The 26544-nt window shown below is 44.3% G+C and overlaps 1 protein-coding gene across 1 annotated transcript in view; it reads left to right on the forward strand.

The window, feature by feature from the left end:
* Positions 1–26544, forward strand: part of DPP7 (dipeptidyl peptidase 7) — a 349192-nt gene that overhangs the window by 13043 nt on the left and 309605 nt on the right. The window contains exons 2-3 of the mRNA XM_033962277.1: positions 22674–22751; positions 24194–24400. Coding sequence (XP_033818168.1) covers positions 22674–22751; positions 24194–24400 — 285 coding nt within the window. The remainder of the gene's footprint in view (positions 1–22673; positions 22752–24193; positions 24401–26544) is intronic.

A 26544-nucleotide genomic window follows, 5' to 3' on the forward strand; every position in this document is an offset into this window, starting at 1 on the left:
TTCTAAAATTGCTTCAAACAGATTTAAAATTAGAATTGCATATAATACACAACATATATAACCCCCCACAGACACAACAGACCTATTTAACATTACAGGTGTCTTTATAAAGCTTTCCTTATATATATGAATAAGAACAGGATTTTTGTATTAAACTGCGCTAGCAATTTTTAGTGTGGGGAGCCGCACTGAATGCCTCGCTCTGCTCCCAATGCTCATAGGAACTCTGTGAGCATGGGGCATTTAGCGCGGCTCCCCGCACTAGAAACTGCTAGCGCAGTTTAATAAAAGGGGGTATAAGTCATTCACCCCCTCTTTTACCAAGGCACGCTAGCCGATTTAGCGCATGCTAAATATTAGCACGCGCTAAATGCTAATGCATCCATACAATATAATGGACGCGTTAGTGTTTAGCGCATGCTAAATCGGCTAGCACACCTTAGTTAAAGAGGGGGTCAGTTTGTTTCAATAGTAGATATACTAACTAGCATCATTAACAGAGTTTGTACAGTGTTTAAAATAAATGCAAAGAAATAAAACAAGCTTATTCTAAGTCTTATCCTAGAATCATAAAAGTTAATCTTGTATGCTCTGTCTAATTCTTTGTAAAACATAACAAGCATGTTATAACAACAATGACCCTTGAACTAAAGATAACAAAATAATGTTCAAAGAAATAAGCTTTACTAATCTAAGCCGTCTTATAATACATAGGTGTCTTTCTACAAAAATTTTCTATACCATTCTCCCAAAGGAGCTCAGCAAAGACCACATTACGTTATTCAGGTACTCAAACATTCTCCATGTCTGTCCCGGTGGGTTCACAATCTGTCTAATGTACCTGGGGCAACGGGGCAATACCAGACCAAAAGGGATAAGAGTGAGAAAGCAAGTCATAACTTTCTTCAACTGAGGACACAAGTTCTAATTACATATTACCTAGGGAGTTAAACCTTTAACAATCATCTCTCTTTTGCAAATACCCCTTCAATGTCTAAGATGATTTAAACAGAATGCACTAATTAGAAAGTGGGGGATGTCACGATGGCAAAGGGAGAGAATATACAAAAGAAATAAGGGTGTCAGTAGAAGTGATGTTTTGAGAGGGTTTTCAGGATTATTTTATAACAAAATCTCTCCTTTAGTGAAGAAAGATGGATTAGTGTCTGTTGATTAAAATAGACTGGTTCAAACAGCCCTTGATAAGAAACTAGCAGCATACTATGGTAGCAGTATGGGAATTTAGTGTTGAATATCGGAAAATATGCATGTTACATCTTACACTCATCTATTCCATATAGTTATGGTATTCAAAAATACAGGTGGTGTTACATTTTAACCCCATTATGTTGCAGTGTGAGTCCAGAGTCCAGGGAATTGAATCAGTACTGATGTAGTGGGTGGATAAGTTGCATCTTCAGAGACCAAAATATTTATGTGGCCCTTGTAAAATTAAAATATCCTTGCTTTCTGTGCAGTGACTTTTATGGGAGCAAATTAGCAGAACTACCGTATTTTCGCGGATATAACGCGCACCATTGTAAAACGCGCACAGGGGTATAGCGCGCAGAAATCACGATGATATGTACAAAAACTTTTCTATACCGCGCTCAGGCATATAACGCGCATGCTGCCCGACTCTCCTTTCGCCCGCCCTGACTTTCCGTGCGCTGTCCCGACTCTCCGTTCACCCCCCCTGACTTCCGTGCACTGTCCTCCCTTGAAGTCCTGTCCCCCCTTGAAGGTCTGTCCCCATCCTGAAAGCCTGATGCCCCCCCCGACGTCCGATACATCCCTTCCCCCCCCGGCAGGACCACTCGCACCCTCACCCCGAAGGACCGCCGACTCCCCAACAATATCGGGCCAGGAGGGAGCCCAAACCCTCCTGGCCACGGCGACCCCCTAACCCCACCCCGCACTACATTACGGGCAGGAGGGATCCCAGGCCCTCCTGCCCTCGACGCAAACCCCCTCCCCCCAACGACCGCCCCCCCCAAGAACCTCCGCCCGTCCCCCAGCCGACCCGCGACCCCCCTGGCCGACCCCCACGACACCCCCACCCGCCTTCCCCGTACCTTTGTGTAGTTGGGCCAGAAGGGAGCCCAAACCCTCCTGGCCACGGCGACCCCCTAACCCCACCCCGCACTACATTACGGGCAGGAGGGATCCCAGGCCCTCCTGCCCTCGACGCAAACCCCCCTCCCCCCCAGCCGACCCGCGACCCCCCTGGCTGACCCCCACGACCCCCCCACCCCCCTTCCCCGTACCTTTGGAAGTTGGCCGGACAGACGGGAGCCAAACCCGCCTGTCCGGCAGGCAGCCAACGAAGGAATGAGGCCGGATTGGCCCATCCGTCCTAAAGCTCCGCCTACTGGTGGGGCCTAAGGCGCGTGGGCCAATCAGAATAGGCCCTGGAGCCTTAGGTCCCACCTGGGGGCGCGGCCTGAGGCACATGGTCGGGTTTGGCCCATGTGCCTCAGGCCGCGCCCCCAGGTGGGACCTAAGGCTCCAGGGCCTATTCTGATTGGCCCACGCGCCTTAGGCCCCACCAGTAGGCGTAGCTTTAGGACGGATGGGCCAATCCGGCCTCATTCCTTCGTTGGCTGCCTGCCGGACAGGCGGGTTTGGCTCCCGTCTGTCCGGCCAACTTCCAAAGGTACGGGGAAGGGGGGTTGGGGGGTCGTGGGGGTCGGCCAGGGGGGTCGCGGGTCGGCTGGGGGGGAGGGGGGTTTGCGTCGAGGGCAGGAGGGCCTGGGATCCCTCCTGCCCGTAATGTAGTGCGGGGTGGGGTTAGGGTGTCGCCGTGGCCAGGAGGGTTTGGGCTCCCTTCTGGCCCAACTACACAAAGGTACGGGGAAGGCGGGTGGGGGTGTCGTGGGGGTCGGCCAGGGGGGTCGCGGGTCGGCTGGGGGACGGGCGGAGGTTCTTGGGGGGGGGCGGTCGTTGGAGGGAGGGGGGTTTGCGTCGAGGGCAGGAGGGCCTGGGATCCCTCCTGCCCGTAATGTAGTGCGGGGTGGGGTTAGGGGGTCGCCGTGGCCAGGAGGGTTTGGGCTCCCTCCTGGCCCGATATTGTTGGGGAGTCGGCGGTCCTTCGGGGTGAGGGTGCGAGTGGTCCTGCCGGGGGGGGGATGTATCGGACGTCGGGGAGTCGGCCGGGCAAGAGGGCTTGGGCTCCCTCTTGCTCCGATCGTGGATGCGGGTGCGGGTGGGAGCGCGTGCGAGCGGTCGTTCGGGGTGGGGGTGCGAGCGGTCCTGCTGGGGGGGTGAATCGGGCGTCGGGCGGGGTGGGAACTATGTTTAAAAACTTTTGTATACCGCGCTCAGGCATATAACGCGTGAGGGGTATGCGCGGTACGTAAAATCACGTATAACGCGCGCGTTATATCCGCGAAAATACGGTAACCCAACTTGCTATAGTTCATTGCTTAGAAAGAAAAAGGGAAACTCAAATCTTGATTTTATTATGTCTCAGATACAAGGTAATTTATATTTGCTGACAGAATATTTTCTACTTATCTCAATATCATAAAATCACAAAAGATCAAAGGGTTAATTGCAAAGATGTTATACACTTTTCATTAACCCCCTCTTTTACTAAGGTGCGCTAGCTGATTTAGCGCACACTAAATACTAATGCGTCCATAGAATATATTTTATGGTTAAATCTGTTTATTAGTTTTAAGTGCATAAGCACCAACAAAGCCCCCCCCCAACACCTCCCCCCATGGGAACAGTTACACTATAATCCAGCAAACCAGTATGTCAGTTCAAAAGTCTGCTGTGCACCATTGGCGTTAAAGTAGAGCAAAAGGGTAACCAACACTCGAGGTACAATGCACCACGTCTGGAGTTCATGTCCGTAATGTCCAATCGTTCACACCCTGCAAGTTGGATCATCTGGGTCCGCCAATGCGAAACAGTGGGTGTATGAGGTGAGAGCCAGCGTTGAAGGATAGTTTTGATGCCCATCAAGATGGCCTTTCGAACAAACTCAGCTGCTCCAGGTCGAATCGGTTGCAAAGACAACTTCAAAGTAAAGAGAAAAGTATTCGTAGGTATCCATGTACAGTCCCAGAAAGCTGCAATAGATAGGCATAGACGTTTCCAAAAGGCCCGAATACTGGGACACAACCAAAACATATGTCCTAAGGATGCTCTAGGGGTCGCACACTTAGAGCAAGCATCAGAAGTACAAATGTGGGCATGAAATGCTCTAACAGGAGCAAAATAAGCCCGAACTACAAATTTATAATAACGTTCCCGTTCAGTCACGGCAACCAAGAATTTTGTCCCTTATAAGATGCTTCTCTTTACCATATCCGCAGAAATGGAAAACTGTAAGTCTGCTGACCAATTGTCGGCCAGGGTCGTATAATCCAACTCTCCAGCCAGCTCCTGCAAAGAACGATGATGAAAGCGCAGGGGGATGCGCACCTGAGCAGTAAGACTTAAGGTTTCAGACAATTTTTCCTGGACATCCTCACGTAAAGCTAAACCAGGGAGCGAATGGACATAGTGGTGCAATTGTCCATAAGAAAACCAATCCCCAGCTACCAAGGCGGAGGAATCACATAGCATTTGAAAAGGCTGGAGAGTACCATCAGGTTGGAGGACATGAAATAAATAGTGCATGCCCCTACCCGGCCATCTGGGATAAGCGTCTAGGCCCATACCAGGGAGAAAGTCTCCATTGCCAGTAAGTGGTAAGCATGGTGTCACATCAAACCGAAGAGTCAATTGAGAGCAGATCTGTTTCCAAATTTTCCGTAGAGGAAGGAGAAATAAATCCCCATGTAATTGTTTCCGGGGGGGCATGCACTTCACATGGAGCAAGTAACTAAAATGATAAGGAGAAAAAGAGCTGCATTCCACCCCTGTAGCAGAGAAATAAGATGTAGCACAGAACCAATCATTCAAGTGCCTAAGCTGACAAGCCACATTAAATCTACCTAGGTGTAACAGTCCAAGACCCCCCTGAGTTGTAGGTAAAAATAAAGAGTGTAAGGAAATACGAGACCTCCTGCCACCCCATAGAAAAGAACGGAGAGAACGATGATGCTGTCGCAAATGACATCTCTGTAAAAGAATAGGTAAAGTTTGGAAAAGATAGAGCCACTGCGGGACCATCATCATATTATATAAGGCGATTTTACCCAGAAGAGATAGCGGATAGGAATACCAAGCTCGCAGTCGGCGTTCTGCGCCTGTCAACATAGGAAGGACATTGATAGAGTAAAGCGTAGTCAGGTCCCTAGGTATAAGAACACCTAAGTATCGAATCGAAGAATCAGCCCATACCAAGGGAAAAGGACCCTTCCAAGTTTCGCGGACAGAAAGTTGTAAAGGGAGCACTAAAGACTTCTGCTTATTTAAAGTCAACCCAGAAAACAAATGAAATTCGTCAAAGAGATCCATAGCTCTTGATAGAGAACGGTGTGGATGAGCTAGGGTAAGCAATAAATCATCTGCAAAGGCCAGAACACGTAATTGTGAAGAGCCCTCAGGTAGTCCAACCAGTTCATCATCCCGTTGGATCGTACGCAACAGGGGTTCTAGATAGAGAAGGAAAAGCAACGGGGAGAGAGGGCAACCCTGACGAGTTCCTCGACCCACAGCAAAAGAATCGGTCAGAATCCCATTAACCAAGACTGAGGCTGTCGGTGCTGTATATAGTGCATGTAAAGCAGAACCAAACCAACCCCCCAAACCTACATATTCTAAAACCTGGAAAAGATACGGCCAACGGACTTGGTCAAAAGCCTTGGCTGCATCCAGACTCGCCAAGAGACCAAACGTAGAAGTCGCCTGAGCTCTGGATACAGCCAATAACACCCTACGAACGTTGACCACAGAGTGTCGGCCCTGTACAAATCCCACCTGCGCCGGGGATATTACATGAGGCAGCAGAGGGGTCAGCCGATCCGCCAGCAAACGAGCTAATATTTTCAAATCAACATTGATAAGTGAAATGGGACGATAAGAATCAAGTTCGTCTCGCGATTTGCTCGGTTTCGGCAATAGAGTGATGGTGGCAGAATTAGCACGTAAAGGAAACTCTCCCCGTTCCAGCGCCTTAGCAAAATATCCTAATAAAGGTCCACACACCTGCAAAGAGAGCATCTTATAAAATTCAGATGAAAACCCGTCGGGGCCCGGAGCTGTACACGAACGCAAATTTTTAATCGCTTTCTGAAGTTCCGTGCCCCGAAAGGGTCCACTCAAAACAGACCGTTGCAGATCCGTGAACTTAGGCATACCTGCGTCCTCCAGATAGTCAAGAATATCAGGACCACAATGAGGTCCTGGGCTGGCATAAAAAGTGGAGAAATGTTGGTAAAAGGCATCTGCTATATCTGCTGTCTTGGTAGTATAAACGCCATTTGGTAGCCGAATTTTTGAAATATAACGATCATCTTGCCAGTTCTTAGTCAAGGTAGCTAACATTTTTCCTGTTCGGTTGCCATACCGATAGAATCGATATTTTCTGTAAAAAAGTGATCGTTTGGTACGGTCATGCAATAAAGCGTTAAGGGCTACCTGAGCCGCATGAAGTTCCTCCCGCAATATACGAGTAGGGTGGCGAAGATACTGAGCTTTCAAGTGTGAGTATTGTTTTTCTAGCCGAAGAATGCCAGAGGAGATACGTTTACGACGAGCGGCAACGTACGAAATAATGTCCCCCCGAAGGACTGCCTTGGCCGTCTCCCAAAAGAGGTCAGGAGTAGATTGATGTTGACCATTGGTAATCAGTAAGTCATCCCAGCGAGTACTGAGATAGGCTATAAAGTCAGGGTCATCTTGCAAGTAAGAAGGAAAGCGCCACCGAAAAGATCCAAAGGGAGGAACACCCCAGGCCACATCAATCCACACCGGACAATGATCAGATACTTCTAGGGGCCCAATGGTAGCCTCAGAGACACGAGAGAAAAGATGTTCTGAGACCAAAAGATAATCTAAGCGAGAAAAGGACCCATGCGCTCTGGACTGGTGAGTATAGTCCCTCTCAAAAGGATGGAGAAGACGCCATGGATCGACCAAACCCAGAGACTTACACAGAAACGACACTCCCTTAGTGGAAGCAGTGGCCGGTGAGGGCGAAACAGTAGAGCGATCCAGAGAAGGATCCAACACTTGATTGAGGTCCCCAGCTACAATAAGAGGAAAGGAAGAGTCCAAGAGGCCCAACGAAATTAGAGTAGCAAAATAGGTAGAAGAATAGAAATTAGGCCCATAAGTAATCAGTAGTTGAAAGTCCATACCCTGTAAGGATACATGCAACAATAAGTTTCTACCCTGGGAATCCTGATGACAGACTGAGACAGCACATTTCAGACCCTTACGAATCAGCAAGCAAACCCCGGCCCTTTTACCAGAAGAGGACGCATAAAGCACAGAGCCAACCCAGCCCCTCTGCAGTTTTTTATGTTCCTCAATAGTCAATTTAGTTTCCTGCAAGCACGCTAAGTCAGCGCGATGGTGTTTCAACTGTTTAAGCAGCTTAGAACGTTTCACCAGGGATGTAATCCCAGACACGTTCCAGGACACAATACGGAGTGTGCTATCACCCAGGATCCATTAACCTAGACAATATACAGCAAGCAGTAATCAAAATGTACACCCAGGTGCCCAGCCTCATCCAAGTGTTATCCATATGGTACCCTAGAGTACGCCCAGCTAGTGACAGTGGAACTAGCAGTAGTAACATAAGACAAAGAACCGATAGTGGCAAGAAAATAGCAGTAGCCAGTAAGGAAGTCCTGTAGACTGTTCCCATCCAAACAGCAACCCCTCCCCCCCATTCCCCAAATAACCCACACAGCATATTCCGAGGAATATGCTCGAGGACCGTGAAGACACCTCACGGTGCCCCGATCCACCCAAGCCCAATAAACAGTGAAGTGTAAACTGAACCTCAACACAATAAACAGTAGCTAGAAAGGGTCAGCAGAGAGCACCCTGGCCCTAAACGGCCAAACAAGTACACATAGAGTCAAGGTGGGTCCGCAGGAGAGCCAAGATGTTGATTGATGTAATCTGCTGCTTCTGTGGACACAGAGAAGGAGTGCCACGCTCCATCATGCTGGATCTTTAGTAGAGCAGGATACACAAAAAGAAATCGCTGTTTGAGCTCCACCAATTTCGTACAGAGCGGATAGAAGGCCTTGCGCCGCTCAGTAAGGGCCGATGAGTAGTCTTGACTGAGACGTATGACAGAGCCCTTTATTTTAAGAGAGTCCTTCCGGGCCCGGGATTGCCTCAATACGTCCATCTTGTGCCGATAGTTAAGAAATTTTGCAATGACCACACGTGGTCTAGATTCTCGAGTGGGTCGCACGCCCAAACGATGGGCCCGCTCCAGGCAAAGAGATCCAGGTACCACAGCATCAGGGAACTCCATCTCGAGCCAACCCTCCAACTCAGCCAAGAGGCGGGCATCAGGGATTGTCTCGGGCACGCCCAGAAATCGTAAGTTATTTCGACGTGACCGGTTCTCCAGATCGTCCAATTTATCAGCCTGCGCCTGTACCATTTCTTGTAGGGCCGCTAAGTCCAGCTCGTGGGAGTTCACAGTGTCTTCTGCGGCTGATACCCTTTGTTCCAGCTCAGTAGTGCGTGCCGCTGTATCTGTAAAAAGTTGCTCCAGGCGATTCATTTTTGATGTAATGGTGTCCAATTGCGGCCCAATCACCTGGGCTACAGCCTTTTTGATGTCTTCTATGGCTGTGTCTGCTAGCACAGACACAGCCGCGATCGGTGCCGCCGCCATTTTGGCCTCGCCGGATTTCGGCCGCGCCGGTGTTTTGCGGGCGGAGGGAGGGCGAGTCGGGTCTTGCGATCGGGTCAAGTACCTTTCCATGTGATCCCGATCGTGCGCGCTGCTGACTGGGGCGGCCAGGATGCCGCGGATCAGTTGAAAAATTCTGTTTTGTGGATCGGGGCCCCGGAGCTGCACGGGAACGCGTCCTCAGCAGCTCATAGCGTCACGTGACCCCCTAGAATATATTTTAAAATTATAGTAAGCTAACGTCAAAATAACTTAATCCATTTATTATTATTCATCAAAACTTAATTTTATAACTTATCATTTACATCATATCTCACCATACATACAATACTAAGATGGAGCCCACCAGTTCATCTAACCCAATTAAAATCTCTTGTTAAAGTGCATAGCAATGTCTATAGTTCAGCAACAACTTTATATCTATTTAATATTTTTGTCGTTCATCTTCTTAATGTTGTTACATTTTCCCAAATCATGCCTTGATCATACAAATCTTTTGATACCATTAGCAATAGTCACGCTCGACATGTAAGTCCGTGTTTCGCCACAAAGGCGTCTTCAGGAGCTTCTCTGGTTATGGCTCCACTCCTTTTCATTCATTATACCGACTTATCACCAGGCAACTAAAACGGTTGAGCCACAGGCACCGCTGGGGATTTCTGCCTGTCCACTGCTGAAGCTGAAGTCACCACCGCCGGGGATGCCTACCTGCCCGCTGCACCACCCCCCATCCCCGAAGCTGACCCTGCCACCAAGTCGGAGCCAACATGCTCCATCCCCCCAGCAGCAATTCTGTTCAGGGACGGGCTTCAAAGGCACGTGCAGTGACTCACACACTGCACGTGGCTGGCTCACAAGCCTTCCCCCCTTGATGTCAATTCTGACATCAGAGAGAAGGTTCCAGGCCAGCCTGGGGGGATGTCGGGGGTGGGGGGAGGAAGGCTTGTGGGTCGGCTGCATGCAATCTGTGAGTCACTGCACATGCTATCATGGCCCAACCCTGCATGGAGTTGCTGGGGGGGATGAAGTGTGTCGGCTCTGGCTTGGTGGCAGGGTCAGCTTCGGTGGTGGGGTGTGGTGCAGCAGAGGGGCAGACAGGGAGGCAGCGGCGGTGGCTTCAGCTTCAATGGCAGGCAGGCAGGTATCCCTGGTGGGAGGCAGGCAGGGAGGGATCCCTGGTGGTGGCCAGGCTGTGTAACCCCCAACAGGCGTACCCCCAAGGATATGTGAATCACATGTTGAGAAACACTGAATTAGATAACACAGGGGTTAAACACTGGAAAAAAGTTATTATTTTCCCAAAAGACTTAGTCAGCAAGGTAATACTATGTTATCTTCCACTGCTAGACATTTCAATTAGGTTCGTTAATACTAACTGCGTCAGGAAGAGAAGAAGGAGAAATAAAACAGAAGTTATTTTCCATTTGTACCTAACACATTAAATGGAAAAAACAGCATCAAATCTATGCCATCATAAATAGGTTACCTAATTATAAAGAGAAGAAAAGTACGTTACTGTTAGAAGAAATATGGTACATAAGAACATAAGAATTGCTGCTGCTGGGTCAGGCTCAGCAGTCCGCTCACGTGGCGGCCCTCTGGTCAAAGACCAGCGCACTAACTGAGACTAGCCCTACCAGCGTATGTCCTTGTTCAGCAGGAACTTGTCTAACTTTGTCTTCAATCCCTGGAGGGTGTTTTCCCCTATGATAGACTATGGAAGAGCGTTCCAGTTATCCACCACTCTCTGGGTGAAGAAGAACTTCCTTACGTTTGTACGGAATCTATCCCCTTTCAACGTTAGAGAATGTCCTCTCGTTCTCCCTACCTTGGAGAGGGTGATCAACCTGTCCTTATCCCCTTCAGTACCTTGAATGTTTCGATCATGTCCCCTCTCAATCTCCTCTGTTCGAGGGAGAAGAGGCTCAATTTCTCTAATCTTTCGCTGATGGGTTCCGGTACGCTGTATATATCCTCTTCGGTAAATACAGACGCAAAAAATGTGTTCAGTTTGTCGGCGATTGCTTTGTCCGCTTTTAGCGCTCCCTTTATTCCTTGGTCATCCAACAGTCCCACCGCTTCCTTTGCGGATCGTTTCCCTTTAATATATCGAAAGAACGGCTTGAAGTTTTTTTGCCTCTTTGGCTATTTTTTCCTAATAGTCCCTTTTGGCTCCTTTCACTGCAACCCATAGGTCTTGAAGAATTTCAGGATAGTGGGATTAGGGGAGGAAGAATGCCATGTAGGATCTTGAAAATTAGGCAGGTACATTTAAAGTAAATCCTAAAAATCACTGGAAGCCAGTGAAGTTTTGACAGAAGCGGAGAAACACGATCGAATTTGCTTTATGCGAAGATCAACCTAGCCGCAGTGTTCTGGATCCGCTGAAGTCTTTGAAGATTTTTCTTGGTTAGACTTAGATAGATGGAATTATAATAGTCCAGTCTGGAAAGAATGATTGATTGTACAAGGACAGCAAAATGTTGTTGACCAAAGCAGGATCTCACTTTCCTCAACATGTGAAGACTAAAAAACATTTTTTTACTAGAGTTGAGATGATCATTAAAGGAAAGTGTAGAGTCAATAATGATACCCAAAACTTTGCTTGAGAATTCGATCTGCAATGTGGGACCAGAAGGTAGTGGTAACTGATCTAATTTTAGGCCAAGCCAGAGTAGTTTTGTTTTGGACTCATTCAATTGTACAGAGAGGACCCAGGATTGGAGTTTCGTTATGCAAGCTGTCATATTTTCGGTGAGGTTAGTGAGGTTCGAATCTATCTCAAGAATGACAAAGATGTCATCTGCATATGTAAATAGAGTTTCAAAGGGAGATAGATGGAAGAATTTCAAAGAAGACATATAAATTTTGAAAAGAAGAGGGGACAGGGGTGATCCCTGGGGAACATCACATAGTGGTCTCCTAGGATAAGACATGGTTCCATTCATGTTAACAGTGTAAGAGCAGGATCGTAAAAATTTCGAGAATCAATACCTATCTCATAAAGTTGGTAAATTAGGATATCACGGTGGACAACATCAAAGGCCGCAGATAGATCGAATTGTAGTTGGATAGCAAACTTTTTACGAGATTGAAGTTATTGAATCTTTGAGATTAAAGAGGCCAGCAGGGATTCAGTGCTGAAATTGGATCTGAAGCCATATTGGCAAGGTAATAGAATGGAGAATCTTTCTAAGTAAGATGAGAGCTGAGTGGATATAATAGCCTTGAGCATTTTGGTCAGGAGAGGAATATTTGCTATAGGACGATAGCTGGAAGGGGAGAATAGGTCTAGATCAGCTTTTTTCAGTAGTGGGGTCAGGGCAATGTGTCCCATTTGCACGGAAAATAGGCCAGATAGTAAGGCTGAGTTGATAAGTCTGGTGAGAGATGAAATAGCCTGCGCGGGAATATTCTCGTAAAGGTAGGAAGGGAACGGGTCCAGGGCACATTTGCAGGATCTTTATTGTGGCACAGTTTAGAGACCTGGGCTTTGGATACATGCTCAAAGACTGTTCAGGATCTGTCTACTGGGATAAGGTTAGTGTCGCTGGGCACCAGATAATTGTAAGTGACTGCTTATGGAAAAGAGCTTATTATAGTAGCAACCTTTTCGTTGAAGAATTTTGCTAGGTCGTCTGCTACTGGAGAGGAGGGGAGAATAGAGGAGTCATTTTTAGAGGTTAAGGAGTGCCAGATGTTAAACAATGTGCTTCTTTGGTTATTGGATCTGGTGATTTTGTCACCGTAGAAATTCTTCCTTGCTTTTGTTAGTATTGTATTGTAGAACTTGATACTGTCCCTCCAAGACTGTCTTTTCTGCGGGGGATTTAGATTTTTTCCATTTACGCTCCAGTACTCGGCATTTCTACTTCAGTTCTCTGTGGTACGGAAGATACCAGGGGCCTTACAGGAGTAGGAGATCGTTTTAGTAGATAGAGGGGCAAGAGAGCAGTATGTAGACTCAGAGAAGTTTACCCAGTTGTGCCAGTTGGTTTCTGGGGCATCAGGTTTGGGACAAAAGGAAAACTGATTGAGAAATTGGGTCCAGAACTGTTCGCTTGTAATTTTTTTACGGAAGATAATAGATTTTGTGGCGTGGGGTTGAACCCCAAGGTGAGACATGAAAATGGGGAGACAGAAGGTACCTAGAAAATGGCTGAACCAAGGGACATGTTCCCAGCGAACACCTTCGGCTAGAGTTTTGTAGTCCGTAAGGTCAAGGAAACTAATGATGTCTAGGGTGTGCCCCTTTTCATGAGTTGGAGAGGGAATGCCCAGAGAGGTGAGAAAGTTGTTGAATTCCTTCGCATCCTTGCTGGTGTTATTGTCAAGGTAGAGATTGATATCACCAATGATCAGTAATCTTTGAAATTTTAGGAAAACACTTGTTATGGTCTCGAAAACGAGTTCAGAGGATTTATTCCAAGGGATTGGTGGACGATATAGTAGCAAAATGCCCAGTGGGTGATAATGGAGCTCATCATTGACTGAGGCTAGCATATATTCTAGTGAGTTTAGCGAGTAAGCCATATATTCATAACATACTGCCTGTCAGCATGAAGCAGGGGAACTTGTTTCTTTAATCTTCAGTGGTGATAAGAAGAAAAATGTAACAATTTAAGATGAGTACTCAAAAATATTTGTCATTACCATGGAATTTTAACCCTAGACGCGTCCATTAGCATTCCCTACAGTGCACTAATCTGCCACATTCCTTTATATGTTTTCTTTGGTTGCACCGTGTCATACATAAAAAGAGCTCCTAGTACTGACAACGGTATAAGCGAAGAGAGCCTTGGATCCTTGGTATATACCTTCTCATTAAACCAGGGGTGTCAAACTCAATCACATTAAGGGGCTGAAATCCAAAACACAGGCTAAGTCGCGGGCCAGACCGTGCCCATCTCTGCCCCAGACCCTGCCCCCATAATAGTACTAATTGTAACATTATTTTTCCATTCATTTTTCATATATATACACACAATATAATCTTATTAACAGCACATAATGGATAACCACAAAATTAAACTACACAAAACACACTGCATGCTTCTTTTCAACATTCATTCCTACCAGAACACAGATAACCCCTATGCAAATACGGGACCAAAAACTAAAAGTACTAGTATATACAAACAAAACCTTAAGATTCAAGACTCTGTAAGCTATACAACCCCAGAGAAAAAGAAACAAATGCATTTCTTCTTGAATAGTGCAAAATATAGACAACAGATGTAAATTCTCAAAATTGACACAATTCAATCACTAAATTGAAAATAAAATCATTCCCTCTACCTTTGTTGTCTCCCTCCCTCCATGCTGTGTCTCAATTAGGTGCCTCCCTCTGGCAGGTGTCTTACCTTCTGGCCTGATCCCACTTGGCCGTTTTATGCTGCCCGCAGTGTGATGCGCGTTTTCATTGCTGCTCCCGGTGTTATCTTCTGGCTGGCTCCCTCTTCCTCTCTGCCATAGTGTACACAAAGCCGCGTGCAGTGGTTCCTCATGTATCCCACGCCTATTCCAGAAGCCTTCCCTCTGACGTTGCAACATTAGAGAGAAGGCTTCCAGTTCAGGAGCAGGACACGCGTAGGAGTCGCCAACCGTGGCTTTGTGCACTGCGGCAGTGAGGAGGAGAGAGCCGGCCAGAAAATAACACTGGGGGTGGCAGTGAAAACGCCGCATCGATCACACCGCAGACCGAATAAAATAGCATCAAAAACTGAACTCCTTAACCCTTTCAGGACCATAAGGATCGTAGGCCAATTTTTGTGGTTTTGACGACATTTTTATGGTAAAAAGGGCTTGCAGATGCCAAAAAATTGATTTTTTTTGTGAAATATCATTATTTTTATTTAAAAAAATCACACTTCTGGGTTATGGACAGTGTGGCAAGTGAATCTTCTCGTCAATCTGGCAACGACGCTAATGAATGAATGTCGGAACCAGTTTGTTTACATAAAGACAGTATCATATGGAATCCGTACATATCAAATTTAGAACTGTAGACTATCCCAATCAAAATTTATAGGATTTTAAAGTTATGGGACAAATATGTCCCTTGGTCCTGAAAGGGTTAATACACAAAGATACTTGCACATACCCCGTCCATCCTTTTTCTAGGGGACATGACACCCTTACAGTCAAGGACAATGTCCACAGCCTGGGAATGGTTTTTTACTCAAATTTATCACTCTCAGATCATGTATCCAAATTAGTGTCATCATCCTTCTACTATCTCTACCAGCTAAAATGCACTCAATCACTGTATGCTTTTGTATTATCCCACTTACTGCAACGCGCTACTAGTGGGCTTACCTGCAAAAACCCTCTCCCATCTCCAAGGTGTGCAAAATGCTGCAATCTGCCTCCTGAAGAACCTGGGCATCTGCGACCACATCACCCCTGCAGTGGCTGCCTATCCAAAATTCTTTGCCTTCAAAGCCCTGGTTCTTGCTTTCAAAACCTTCTACAAGATGATACCAAACTATATAACACAAAAACTACAAATTTATGGCCCCAGTCCATCAAAGTAGAGAGACGATTGACCCTACCATTTAGTCGCTCTCTCAAGGCTGAAACAGCTCGCAAACGCTCCTACTTGCAATTCATATTTATATTATGGCACATCCCCCCCCCCCCAAGCAAGGGCAAAGTGGAAATGTCCAATCGAGATGGTGCACAAAAATAGTGTCATGTTTATGAGTCATTGAGTTGCTTTGGATGTACGATTTTGTTTTGGATTAATAAAGACCATTGGATTTATCAGATGAGTTGAAAGACACTGTTTTTGTGCACCATCTCGATTGGACATTTCCACTTTGCCCTTGCTTGTTTGATTTCTGTGGAATTGGTTCCCCTGTTTTATTGTACATCATCCCCCCCATCCATTAGATCACTACACAGACAATGGAACTTTAGGAGGGCCTTCCTCTTTGCTAACCCAAAGCCTTAATGACCGCGCCTCAGTATCTCTACTACCTGACTGATGGAACTCAAATGCAACCCCTAATATAACTTAAACTGCTTCCTACTGTAACTCAAATACCACTCCTAGTATAACTAAAATAAGAGACCTAACTTAATGACCACTCCTAATATAACTTAAATGTGCTATCTACTATAACTCTAATGCCTCGCCTAGTATAACTCAAGGGTGCAACCTAATGTAATGCAGATTCTATACTATCACCATGTTTAGGCCTGTAACACAGAAGCTGTGCTATTGTCTATGCCAATGTTCTTCAACTGCCGGTCCATGTACTGGTGCCAGAACGCCGAAATTTTCTGCTGGTTCACAGAGACAGCACCTTCAGCGGGCCCAAGAGATTGTTCTGTAGCCGCCGGTCCTTGGTGTGATCAATGCAGCATCTTCGGGCCGGCTCCCTGAGTTCTGCAGTGCACAAAGCCATGGGAAAAGGCTCCTACCTGCGGCCTGCGCCTGACCGGAAGCCTTCTCTTTGATGTTGCAACATCAGAGGGAAGGCTTCCAGATGAGGTGAGGGATGCGCGTGAGGAGCCGCTACCCACAGTGCAATGCAGCACTCAGGTAGCCGGCCCGAAGACCCTGAGTTGATCGCACCGTGGACCGGCCTGAAGCTAACACCGGGGGGCAGGCCAGAAGGTAAGGCTCATGGAGGATGAGAGAGAACAACAGTAGGGGAAATACTTTTATTTTTTTTATTTAGTGATTTTACATCTGCTGCCTGTTCAGGAAGAAATGCATTTGTTTTGTTTTTTTTTGAAGGTTGTACTGCTTGCAGAGTCTTGCATCTTAGGGTTTGTTTGTGAATATTAGTACTTTTAGTTTTTGGTCCTGCATTTGCATGGGGTTATCTGTTTTCTGGTGGGAATGAATGTTCAAAAGCATGCATTGTGCTTTGTGTATTTTAATTTTGTGGTTAACCATTATGTGTTGTTAATATGATTATATTGTAAATGAAAAATGGATAGAAAAAATGGTGTTACAATTAGTACTATTATGGGGGCGGGGTCTGGGTGGAGATGGGCATGACTTAGCCCAGTGTTCTTCATCTGTTGGTCCGTGGACCGGTGCCGGTCCACAAAATTATTATTTTATTTCTGCTGGTCCATAGGTGTCAAAAGGTTGAAGAACACTGATCTATGCTATGTCTGTAACAGAGATGCTGCATTATTTTTTTGTTCAAAATATTTTTATTGATTTCATAGTTATAAAATAGAAAATATACAACAAAGGCTTCCGAGGAAGCCTAACAAGAAAAACCAAGTGACAGCTCCCTTCAGTACATCATATCACAATAAGAAATATTATCGATACTCAAGGATAGAAGCAACAAATAATAATGAGAAAACTAACACAGTCTTCTGGTCATAGTACATTGCAAGATAAATACATAAATAGGATGGCAGGACCATGAATTATGTATAGTATCATAATGTAGTCTAGTGTGTAAAGCCATAGAGAATACAAAAGCTTAATAGAATCTGGCATTATAAATGGAGAGAGGGTCATATTGATTCCTGAGATATATCAGATAAGGAACACCAATGAAAAGTGTGAAAGATTAAAACAAATTGATGAGTGATGTTATATCAATAAATGATCTCATAAGCATTATTTCAAAGGTCTTGAATAGAATGGTCTATTAGTATAGACCATGTATTATCATAAGTGGATAGTGACTTAGAGCGTTCTGCCATATGTTTCTCGTATTTAGCATGTAGGCATACTGAATTCCACCAATGAGTGAGGCTGAGGTTAGAGAAGTCTTTCCAATTTTGTAAAATTAATTGAAGAGCTATGAATAACAAAAGGGTCAAAAGACGATCATGATACAAAGATAAAGGTGAGGACAGTGCCGAGGATCCCAGAAGTAACACATCCAATGTGAAGGGGTCATTAATAATAAAAAGTTTGGTAATCATATTCCAGATAGAGGACCAAAAAATCTGTAAATGGGGACAATCAAATAACATATGTCGTAGGGAGCCTTCGGAGGATTTACAGGTCCAACAGGAGCTATCCGTGGATCTCTTAATTTTAGCTGTTTTGGACGGAGTCCAGAAGGCTCGATGATACAGAAAAATCGCAGTTTGTCTATGGGAGGCTGAGTGGAGCGATTTAAAGATCCTAATCCACAGTTCCGTCCACATACGATCAGTTAACGGAGATTGCAACACCAAATCCCACTTAGTCAGGGAAGCCGAAATTGCAGGGAAACATTTTGAATGTATATATTTATACCAATTAGATGATTGTCCATGGGATGCAGAGAAGGAAAGAGCCATAGAGTGTAGGTCTGAAGTGGTATGAAGAGAAGTTGGAGAAGGATACCTCGCAGAAAGGCAATGGTGAAGTTGAATCCAATTGAAATATTGAGAGGGAGGGATGTTATATTTGGCCATGATATCTGAAAAAGTAATCCATTTGTCATTAGTCAAAAGATGGGAAATATGCCAAATTCCTCGCTGTTGCCAAGTTTTCCAAACCATCACCGCGTTGCCTATCTTGAGTTTGGGGTTATGCCAGATAGGTGCAGATACTGAATCAGCCAATTTCATATTTGAAAGGGAGTCAATATAACTGATCGCCTGCCAAGTACTTAATATAATCGGGTTTTGTTTTGCCAATTGAGGAAGAGGAATGGCAGGAGCATGATGCAATATATAAGAATCAACTAAAGAGAGTTCCAAAGGTAACCACGTAGGATTTACATGCATAGACTCAACATTCAGCCATAAGGAGCCCTGAGACATCAAAAATGCATGGTGATATTCGCGAAAGCTAGGAAAATTGACTCCTCCCTGCTCCTTAGAACATTTCAGTTTACGGAGTGCAATCCGAGGCTGTTTGCCTTGCCATAAAAAGGAAGTGAGTAAGTGTTCAATACGAGAATAAATTGAGTGAGGGAAGAGAAAGGGAAGCATACTAAGGATGTAATTGATTTTCGGAGTGATCATCATACGTATTGTAGATAGTCTACCCCACCAGGAGAGATTAAGGGGGGACCATCTGGAAGTGCAGGAACGAATAATAGAGAAGATATAGTCAGAGTTAAGTCGTGAGGTGGAGTCGAGAGAGGGCCCAAAATACAATCCAAGATATTTGATCTTAGAAGGGGACCATATGAAACCATATTGGGAAGAATCAGATTGAATATCTATACAGTTTAAAGGTAAAAGTTCAGATTTATTGATGTTTAATTTGTATCCAGAAATCGCCGAATAGCGATTAATTTGTTCAAGGATAAAGATAATAGATTCTGGATGAACATAAAGAAGAACATCGTCGGCATATGCCGAGAGTTTAACTGAAAAATCATTGTAATGAAAGCCAGCAATTCGAGAATCATTCCGTATAGCAGATAAAAGTGGTTCAAGAGCAAGATTGAAGAGTAAGGGAGATAGGGGGCAACCCTGTCTCGTGCCACGGGATGGAGAGAAGGGTTGGGAAAGAAGTCCATTTATCATAATTCGTGTCGTGGGATGAGAGTAGAGAACTTTAATCATAGATAAGAAGGGATCAGGAAAACCATACCAACGTAGAATATGAAATAGGAAGGGCCATTCTAGACGATCAAAGGCTTTTTCGGCATCAAGAGCCATGATTACCAGTCTATCTGCGTGAGAAGATGAGTGGTGGATAATGTGAGACAAGAGTCGGGTATTATTAGAAGAGTAACGATTATTTAGAAAACCAGATTGGTCTGAGGAAATGAGCAGAGGAAGTACGGTTTGAAGCCGAGAAGCAAGGATCTTAGCGAAAATTTTTGCGTCTACATTGATTAATGAGATGGGACGGTAATTTTTGACCTCTTGAGGGTCCTTACCCGGTTTAGGAAAGACAATGAGATTAGCTTCTGTAAAGGAGCCTATGGAATGACCTTGATTGCACAAGAAGTGAAAGAAAGGAAGCAAATGTGGAAGTAAAATTGGTAGAAAGGCTTTGTAAAATTCTATTGTAAGGCCATCCGGGCCTGGAGATTTGTTCGGAGCCATGGAGTTAATGGCATCCGTGATTTCCTGGGAAGTGAAGGGAGAAGAAAGTGAGAGAGAATCTGTAGGAGAAAGAGTGGGGTGCGGGAAAGATAAGAAGGAATTGAGATTAGCTTCAGAGGAGGTGATTTCTGAAGAATAAAGATCTTGATAGAAATTATGGAAGGCAGATGAGATGATTGAAGGATCTGTAGTAAGTATTCCTGCGGGGTCTTTAATGGATGATATGGTAGTTTTATCCTGGGATTTTTTCAAATAATTCGCAAGCAGATGTCCAGGTTTGTTATTTTCTGCGTAGTACGAAGCCGCTTGGACGAAGACTGAATTGGCAGCAGATGAACTCAATAAAGAGTTGTATTGGATTCTAAGGTTACGAAGAGTAGTCAGGGCTGTAATATCAGTAATGTCTGAAATATGGGTAGCTTCCGCTTCACGTATGCGAGATTCAAGGTCTCGTAGGGTTTGTTTTCTAGAGGAGTGGAGTCTAGCAGTAAATTGAATTATTGTCCCACGTATGAAAGCTTTGAAGGCATCCCAGGTGTTGATCCAATTGGACTGAGTGGGGATGTTAAAATGAAAAAATTCTTGGATGGCCGCAGTAATACTTTCAGAGAATTGGTTTTCAGCAAGGAGTGAAGAGTTGAACCGCCATTGCCTACTGCGAGGTGTAAGAGAAAAGTAAGAGCAAGTCAGGGAAATAGCTGCATGATCAGAAATTGTGATAGAGTGAATATCAGAGGTGGTGATGTGAGGTAAGATAGAAGAAGAGGCAAGAAAGTAATCAATCCTGGAGTATGTCGAGTGTGGTGCTGAAAAGAACGTAAATTGATCAAGGGTGGTATGCTGCAATCTCCAGGGATCTGTTAAGTGAAGCTGGGATATAATATCATGCAATGCATACCATGATTTTGGTTTCTTGTAGGAGGCATGTGATTTCCTGTCCTTGGAAGGATCTAAAATAAGATTAAAATCACCTCCAATAATAATAGGGGTGTCAGGATCCTGTAAGATATGATTGGCCAAATTATGAAAAAATTCAGGAGAATCTAAATTTGGTGCATATATATTTAAAATGCGTAATGTGCGATTGGATATAGAAAGTTTGGCACTAACCCATCTACCATAAGTATCATGAGAGCTAGATAAAATAGAGATGGATGGATGATGTTTAATTAGGGTAATTACACCATTTTTTCCATTCAGAGCAGGGGAAAACAATGGCGCACAAAAGCCTTGTTTAAGAAATTTACTTGAGCTAGATTCATTGAGATGAGTTTCCTGAAGCAGAATAATATCTGATTTAAGATCATCAATATAAGACAATAATTTCCGCTTTTTAATCACATTATTTAGACCTTTGATATTTAAAGATGTTATTGATAATGACATTGAAAGCATGGATATATGATATTTAGCATGGTTGAGATACCTAAATAAGCCAGACAAAATTTGGTGTGGGACTTATAAGCTGTAAATAAAATTATGGCAAAAAAAGCAGAAGCTGTATGCATCTTATAACAAAAATGAAAAATCAACAAAAGGATTATAGTAGAGGAGTAAGAGATGTACCTGAAAGGAGAAAGAGCCCACTGTAATAAAACAGCAAGCAAAAAACTTTGGGTGGCCGAGGAGGGGACAGATAGCCGAGTGAACAAAACAAACTCAGCAGCCATTTGATCAGTGTATTGCAAAAGGTAGCTCTAGCTGTATGCACAATTAACTAAAGTAAACAACAGGTCAAAAAGTTTAAGTGCTGTGTTTATAATGAATGAACTATGCCAACAATGGCAATCCACAGCAACCACTAAAACAAGTGAATCATCAGAATAAAGAGGCACATTCAATGTCAGTCAGCCATGAATGCCTGCTGTGGAAGTAACATTAATGAAATAAACTAAAAACAATATATAATGATTATAGAGTTCAGGAGGATAAATAAATGGAAAGAGAGGCATAATAATACAGAAAGATGAACTACTCAGGCAGTCAGTGTGTCCCACTAAGGACATTAGCACTCTGATCTAGTATAAATGACATCAGATAGCAAAGCCTATGATGTCATAGGATAATACAAGTAAGGAAATTCATAAAATAAATAAAAGATTAAAATCCGTGGCACAGTAATTGAGTCATGTGTGAAAAAATTGCAGAAGACCAAACCTATGTAGTAAACATTCATCATCTAAGTTTCTGGACATTTAAAAGTGTAAATTTAAAGCCACTGTACTTTCATTATGCTTACCAATTAATATCCGCACCAACGAGAAGAAAAAGAGTAAGAGGTTCAAAGGGTTTTAGCAGGTAGAGTGAGCATAATAGTCCAGTAACATAATATAATATAAAAAAAAAAAAAAAAACACAAAATGGCTGAGGTGCATGGTCTTGCAGTGCAGAGTCACATGTCTGTAAAAAGAAGAGAGTAACGAACATGCCTAGAGGTCCTGCGATGCAGTGGAAAGGTAAAATGGTAGTAAAAATGAAAAATAAATTAGAGAAGGAGTCATTCAAGCGATATATAGTAAAAGAGAGAGAAATAATCATGGAAATAACAATTGTAGAGTTAGAATAACATGTAGAAAGAGTCAGTTTCAGAGGCAGCATGGCAGATGAGCATCAGGCACAGAGGGAAACAGGCTCACACAGAGTCAATCGGGGTTGGTGAAGTCTCTTCGATGTAAGTAGCCAGAAGCTCCGGGTCAGTGAAGTCTTTTGTTTGATTTAGGTAAGTTACCCTCATTCTTGCCGGGTAGAAAAGACCGTAGCGGGCTCCCATCTTTTTTAGTTGTGGTCTGAATGCAAGCAGTTGTTGTCGTGCTTTAACAGTGTTCTTGTGCAGATCTGGGAGGAAAAGGATCTTATTTCCCTCGTGGGTCACAGGCGCTAGTGATCGGGCTTTTTGTTGAATTTCTAGGACCTGCGGGTAGCGGAGGATCCGAAGCACCATGGGTCGTGGCCGGCGATCACGCGGGAACCTGGAGGATGGAGAGCGGTGAGCACGTTCAATTTCAAAATCATGCTTAAAGTGCAGATCTAGTATTTTGGGGATGAAGGACTCCAAGAACGCCACCATATTATTGCCTTCCTGCCCCTCCGGGACCCCCAAAAGACGCAGGTTATTCCGGCGGGAACGATTACTGGCGTCCTCCATTTCTTTTTCCAGAGCCAGCGTGCGTTTCACGTGGCCCTGTAATGCTTTAACATTGGCATCTGTGGTTGCTGATTTTATTTCCAGATCAGCTATTTTCACTTTGAAGGTGGTCAGTTCAGTTTGGATTGAAGATAAGTCATCTTTAAGCTCAGAGATGGCATCCTTGGTCTCAGTCATCAGATCCTGGACTGTTTTGATTGCATTCCACAAATCAGACATGGAGGGAGCCTCAGGGCCATCCTGTGTCACCAATTTAGAGTCCTTTGCGGGAGAGGGAGTGTCGGGCTTGTGCCTTTTGCCCTTAGTAGCTGTAGCCATCGTTTATAGTGTGGATGGAGCTGGATGGAGGGGTCTAACACCAGTGCAGTGCAGCCAGAGAGTAAAAAGATGGTGAAGGTTGCTGGAGCCTGCTGTTCAGACGACCATCTTTGTCGGGCTCAACAGCGCCCCCTTCTCGGGCTCAACAGCGCCCCCTTCTAGAGATGCTGCATTATTAACGTGCTCTCCAATGTTTTACCCAACCTCCAAAATATCCAGCATTCCCCTCCATAGAATTACAAATTGTTAAACATACTCTCATATATTTCAAATGTAACAAATGTAGCCTCAGGTATACCTCCTCCACCCTTAGTAGTGTTCAATATCGGTGGGAATACCGGTGTTTTCATTCCTCATTGGCTCACATTCTTTTTTTGAATTTATTTAAGTAAACTTTTTAAAAACTTTTTTTATCCACCATGCTCTTTTTAGAAATTTCCTTGAGATTAATCTATTTAAAAGTGTTCAAATAAGTTATATACTTAGCTTATCATGCTACTGGGTTACATGATCCGACATGTTTCGCAACAATTTGCTTTATCAAGGATTCCCTTTTAAAATATTAAAAAGAGTTTTCAATGCTTTATATCATACTAAACAAACTCAACCCAAACTCCTAATACCTTTCACCTTATCACACTAACCATTGTTAGTGCTTACCAGAGCTTACCAGAGTGTCCACCATCTTACTCAAGGTTTTTTGCAAGATGGGGGTGGCTCACTTAACAGGGGTTAGTGTGATAAGGTGGAAGGTATTAGGAGTTTGGGCTGAGTTTGTTTAGGATGGTATAAAGCATTGAAAACTCTTTAATATTTTACAGGGGGATCCTTGATGAAGCAAATTGTTGCGAAACATGTCAGATCATGTAACCCAATAGCATGATTTTGCTGATTCACTGCAGAAAAGAAATCCCTTTGCTTTTCTTAACTTATGTGACCCCGAGTGATGTTTTGCTTTATAATAGAAAAAGAGACTTTGACTCCAGATGAAGAAAATGAAGTGATGTCAGCATACGAAAAAATAGAGTCAAATGAAATGACAGCAGGAGACAAGTCAGAAAATACAATCAAAGAACTTGATCTGCAGGAGAAGTTTTTCAAACAGATTTTAAACCACTTTGATTTTGAAATGCATGGCAGCAAGACCTACTTCCAAAGATACTTAATTACAGGCATGTCTTTTATTCCTTTGTGACTATATGCACCTATGAAGTTTTAAGCAAGAAAACTTTTAAAATGATTTTCCAGTGCAAAAGAGATGTGAGTCTTGACCAGTGAGTTATTCTCCTTTACCTGCAAGTTTTGCAGAAGGAGTCATCTACAGCTTTTCAGCTCTGCCTCCTTGTGGCAGTGGTCAGTGCCCCATCTCCTCAGTTTTTCCTTTTGCTAATGAGTTGAGAAGGTGCTTTTTTTCTGCACTGCAAGTGATTTATTATTTTCAGGTTTTTAATCTGAAGTCTGAAGCTTTCCTGTGTTCCAGAGGTTCCCAGGATTTCTGGGACAGCTCATCCTGGGAGAAGATACAGTCTTTGGGTCAGAGGATGCAGGCATAGCATCAAGCAGTTCATTACTGTCTATGAGATACTTTGAGATAGTTCAAGAACTGGCCTTTTGAGGGTCCCTGGAGCTTCCTGTAGGATCCCCCTCCTCCAAAATCCCTTTTTCTGAGTTTTTGAAGGATTTATATAGCTCTCCTGGGCCTCTCTCAGGTGCCAAAATGCTACTGCTGTGGCCATCTTGGATTTCCTGATTTTATTTTAAAAGCCTCCATCTGCCTCAAAACCCCTCGATTTTTATAATAATCGATTTCTATGGATTTTTCAGGCCTTTCTACCCCATGGTGCATTTGGGGGGATGGGGGAGCACTGGACTTAGCCCCTCTCTAGTCCCTCCAGGCTCTTGGAGTCACAGGAAGCTCAAATGTTGGGTCAAAAATCCCTCCTAGGGCTCTCAGATTTTGACTCGGCTTTGTTGTTAAAATGCCAATACGCAAACACCTCAGAACCCTGTCGCCTACCAGGCCTCTAGTCAGGACAGCAGAGAGCGCTGGTGGGGACTAGATTCGGATCCCTAGTGTGTTCCCTGGAACTAGGGTAACCCTTATGAGTAAACTCTGGCCTGGGCACTTGCCTCAGGCCACCCGGTAGGCTGGCTGTATTAGCCCAAAATCACCACCACACAAAACAAGTAATGAAAAGAAAAAGTAGTCTTTATTTAGCCCTTTCACAGGGCTTAAACAAAATAGTCAGGCTGGAAATTTTAAATCACAAAGGCAATCCACACCACAGTTTTCATGCAAATCAAAAAAACAAAACAAAACACTTTACAGAGAAACATGCAATGCCAAACAGAAAGAAGATACACCATAAACTGCACCACTGAGTTGTAGCTGTTTGCAATGGATTGTGCTGCAGGGGGTCTCACAGGTTTAATCAGGTCCTGTAATGGCTTTATACTGGTAAGTACTTCAAAGAAAGGAAGATTGTTCCTTTTCCTCCTGGTTGAAGTGGTAAGTGAGGTCTGGCTTGCACAAAGGAGAAGAAATTCACAAATTAGCATTTATAAAAAAACAAACAAACCTCAAAATAAATGCCTATCCTCTTGGTCTGACTTCCAGGGTTCATAGTCAAAAGCGTGCGCAGACAACTGAGCGCAAGGCGGAAGCGTGCCGAAGAAAAACAGTATTTTAAGGAGTTCCAACGGGGGTGTTGGTGGGGAACCCCCACACTTTACTTAATAGAGATTGCGCCAGCGTTGTGGGGGGTTTGGAGGGTTGTAACCCCCTCTCATTTACTGAAAACTTAATTTTTTTCCTCTTTTTTAGGGAAAAAGTGAAGTTTTCATTATAATGTGGGGGGTTACAACCCCCCCAACACCGGCTCGATCTCTGTTACCCACATACCCCCGTCGGAGCCCTTTAAAATGGTGTTTTTCTTCGGCGCGCTTCCACCTTGCGCTCAGTTGTCTGCGCTAGGTTGTCGGCGCGCGCTTTTAACCTGTCACCGACTTCCAGGGCTCTTGAGCCTTCTCCCCAGGAACACACTCCCAATAGTCCACACCGGGCTGCAATTACTGCCAAACTGAGCAGTCAAAACAAACCAAAACAAAACTTCACAACCAAAAAGAAATGCAGGAAAAGAAAAAATCTCCAAAACACTGATAGGGGAAAAGAAATAAAACTCCCCAAAGTCAGCTTCCTGCTTCCTCCTATAGAAGCTTCGGCTTCCCAGCCCCAGTTTACACCAAACAGGCAAAGGAGAAAAAAACAATTCAAAACAGTTCAAAGGTTTAACCTTTCAGGGACCCACCTCCATAA

This window comes from Geotrypetes seraphini, chromosome 10 (assembly GCF_902459505.1).
Source record: "Geotrypetes seraphini chromosome 10, aGeoSer1.1, whole genome shotgun sequence".
Lineage (NCBI taxonomy): Eukaryota > Metazoa > Chordata > Amphibia > Gymnophiona > Dermophiidae > Geotrypetes > Geotrypetes seraphini.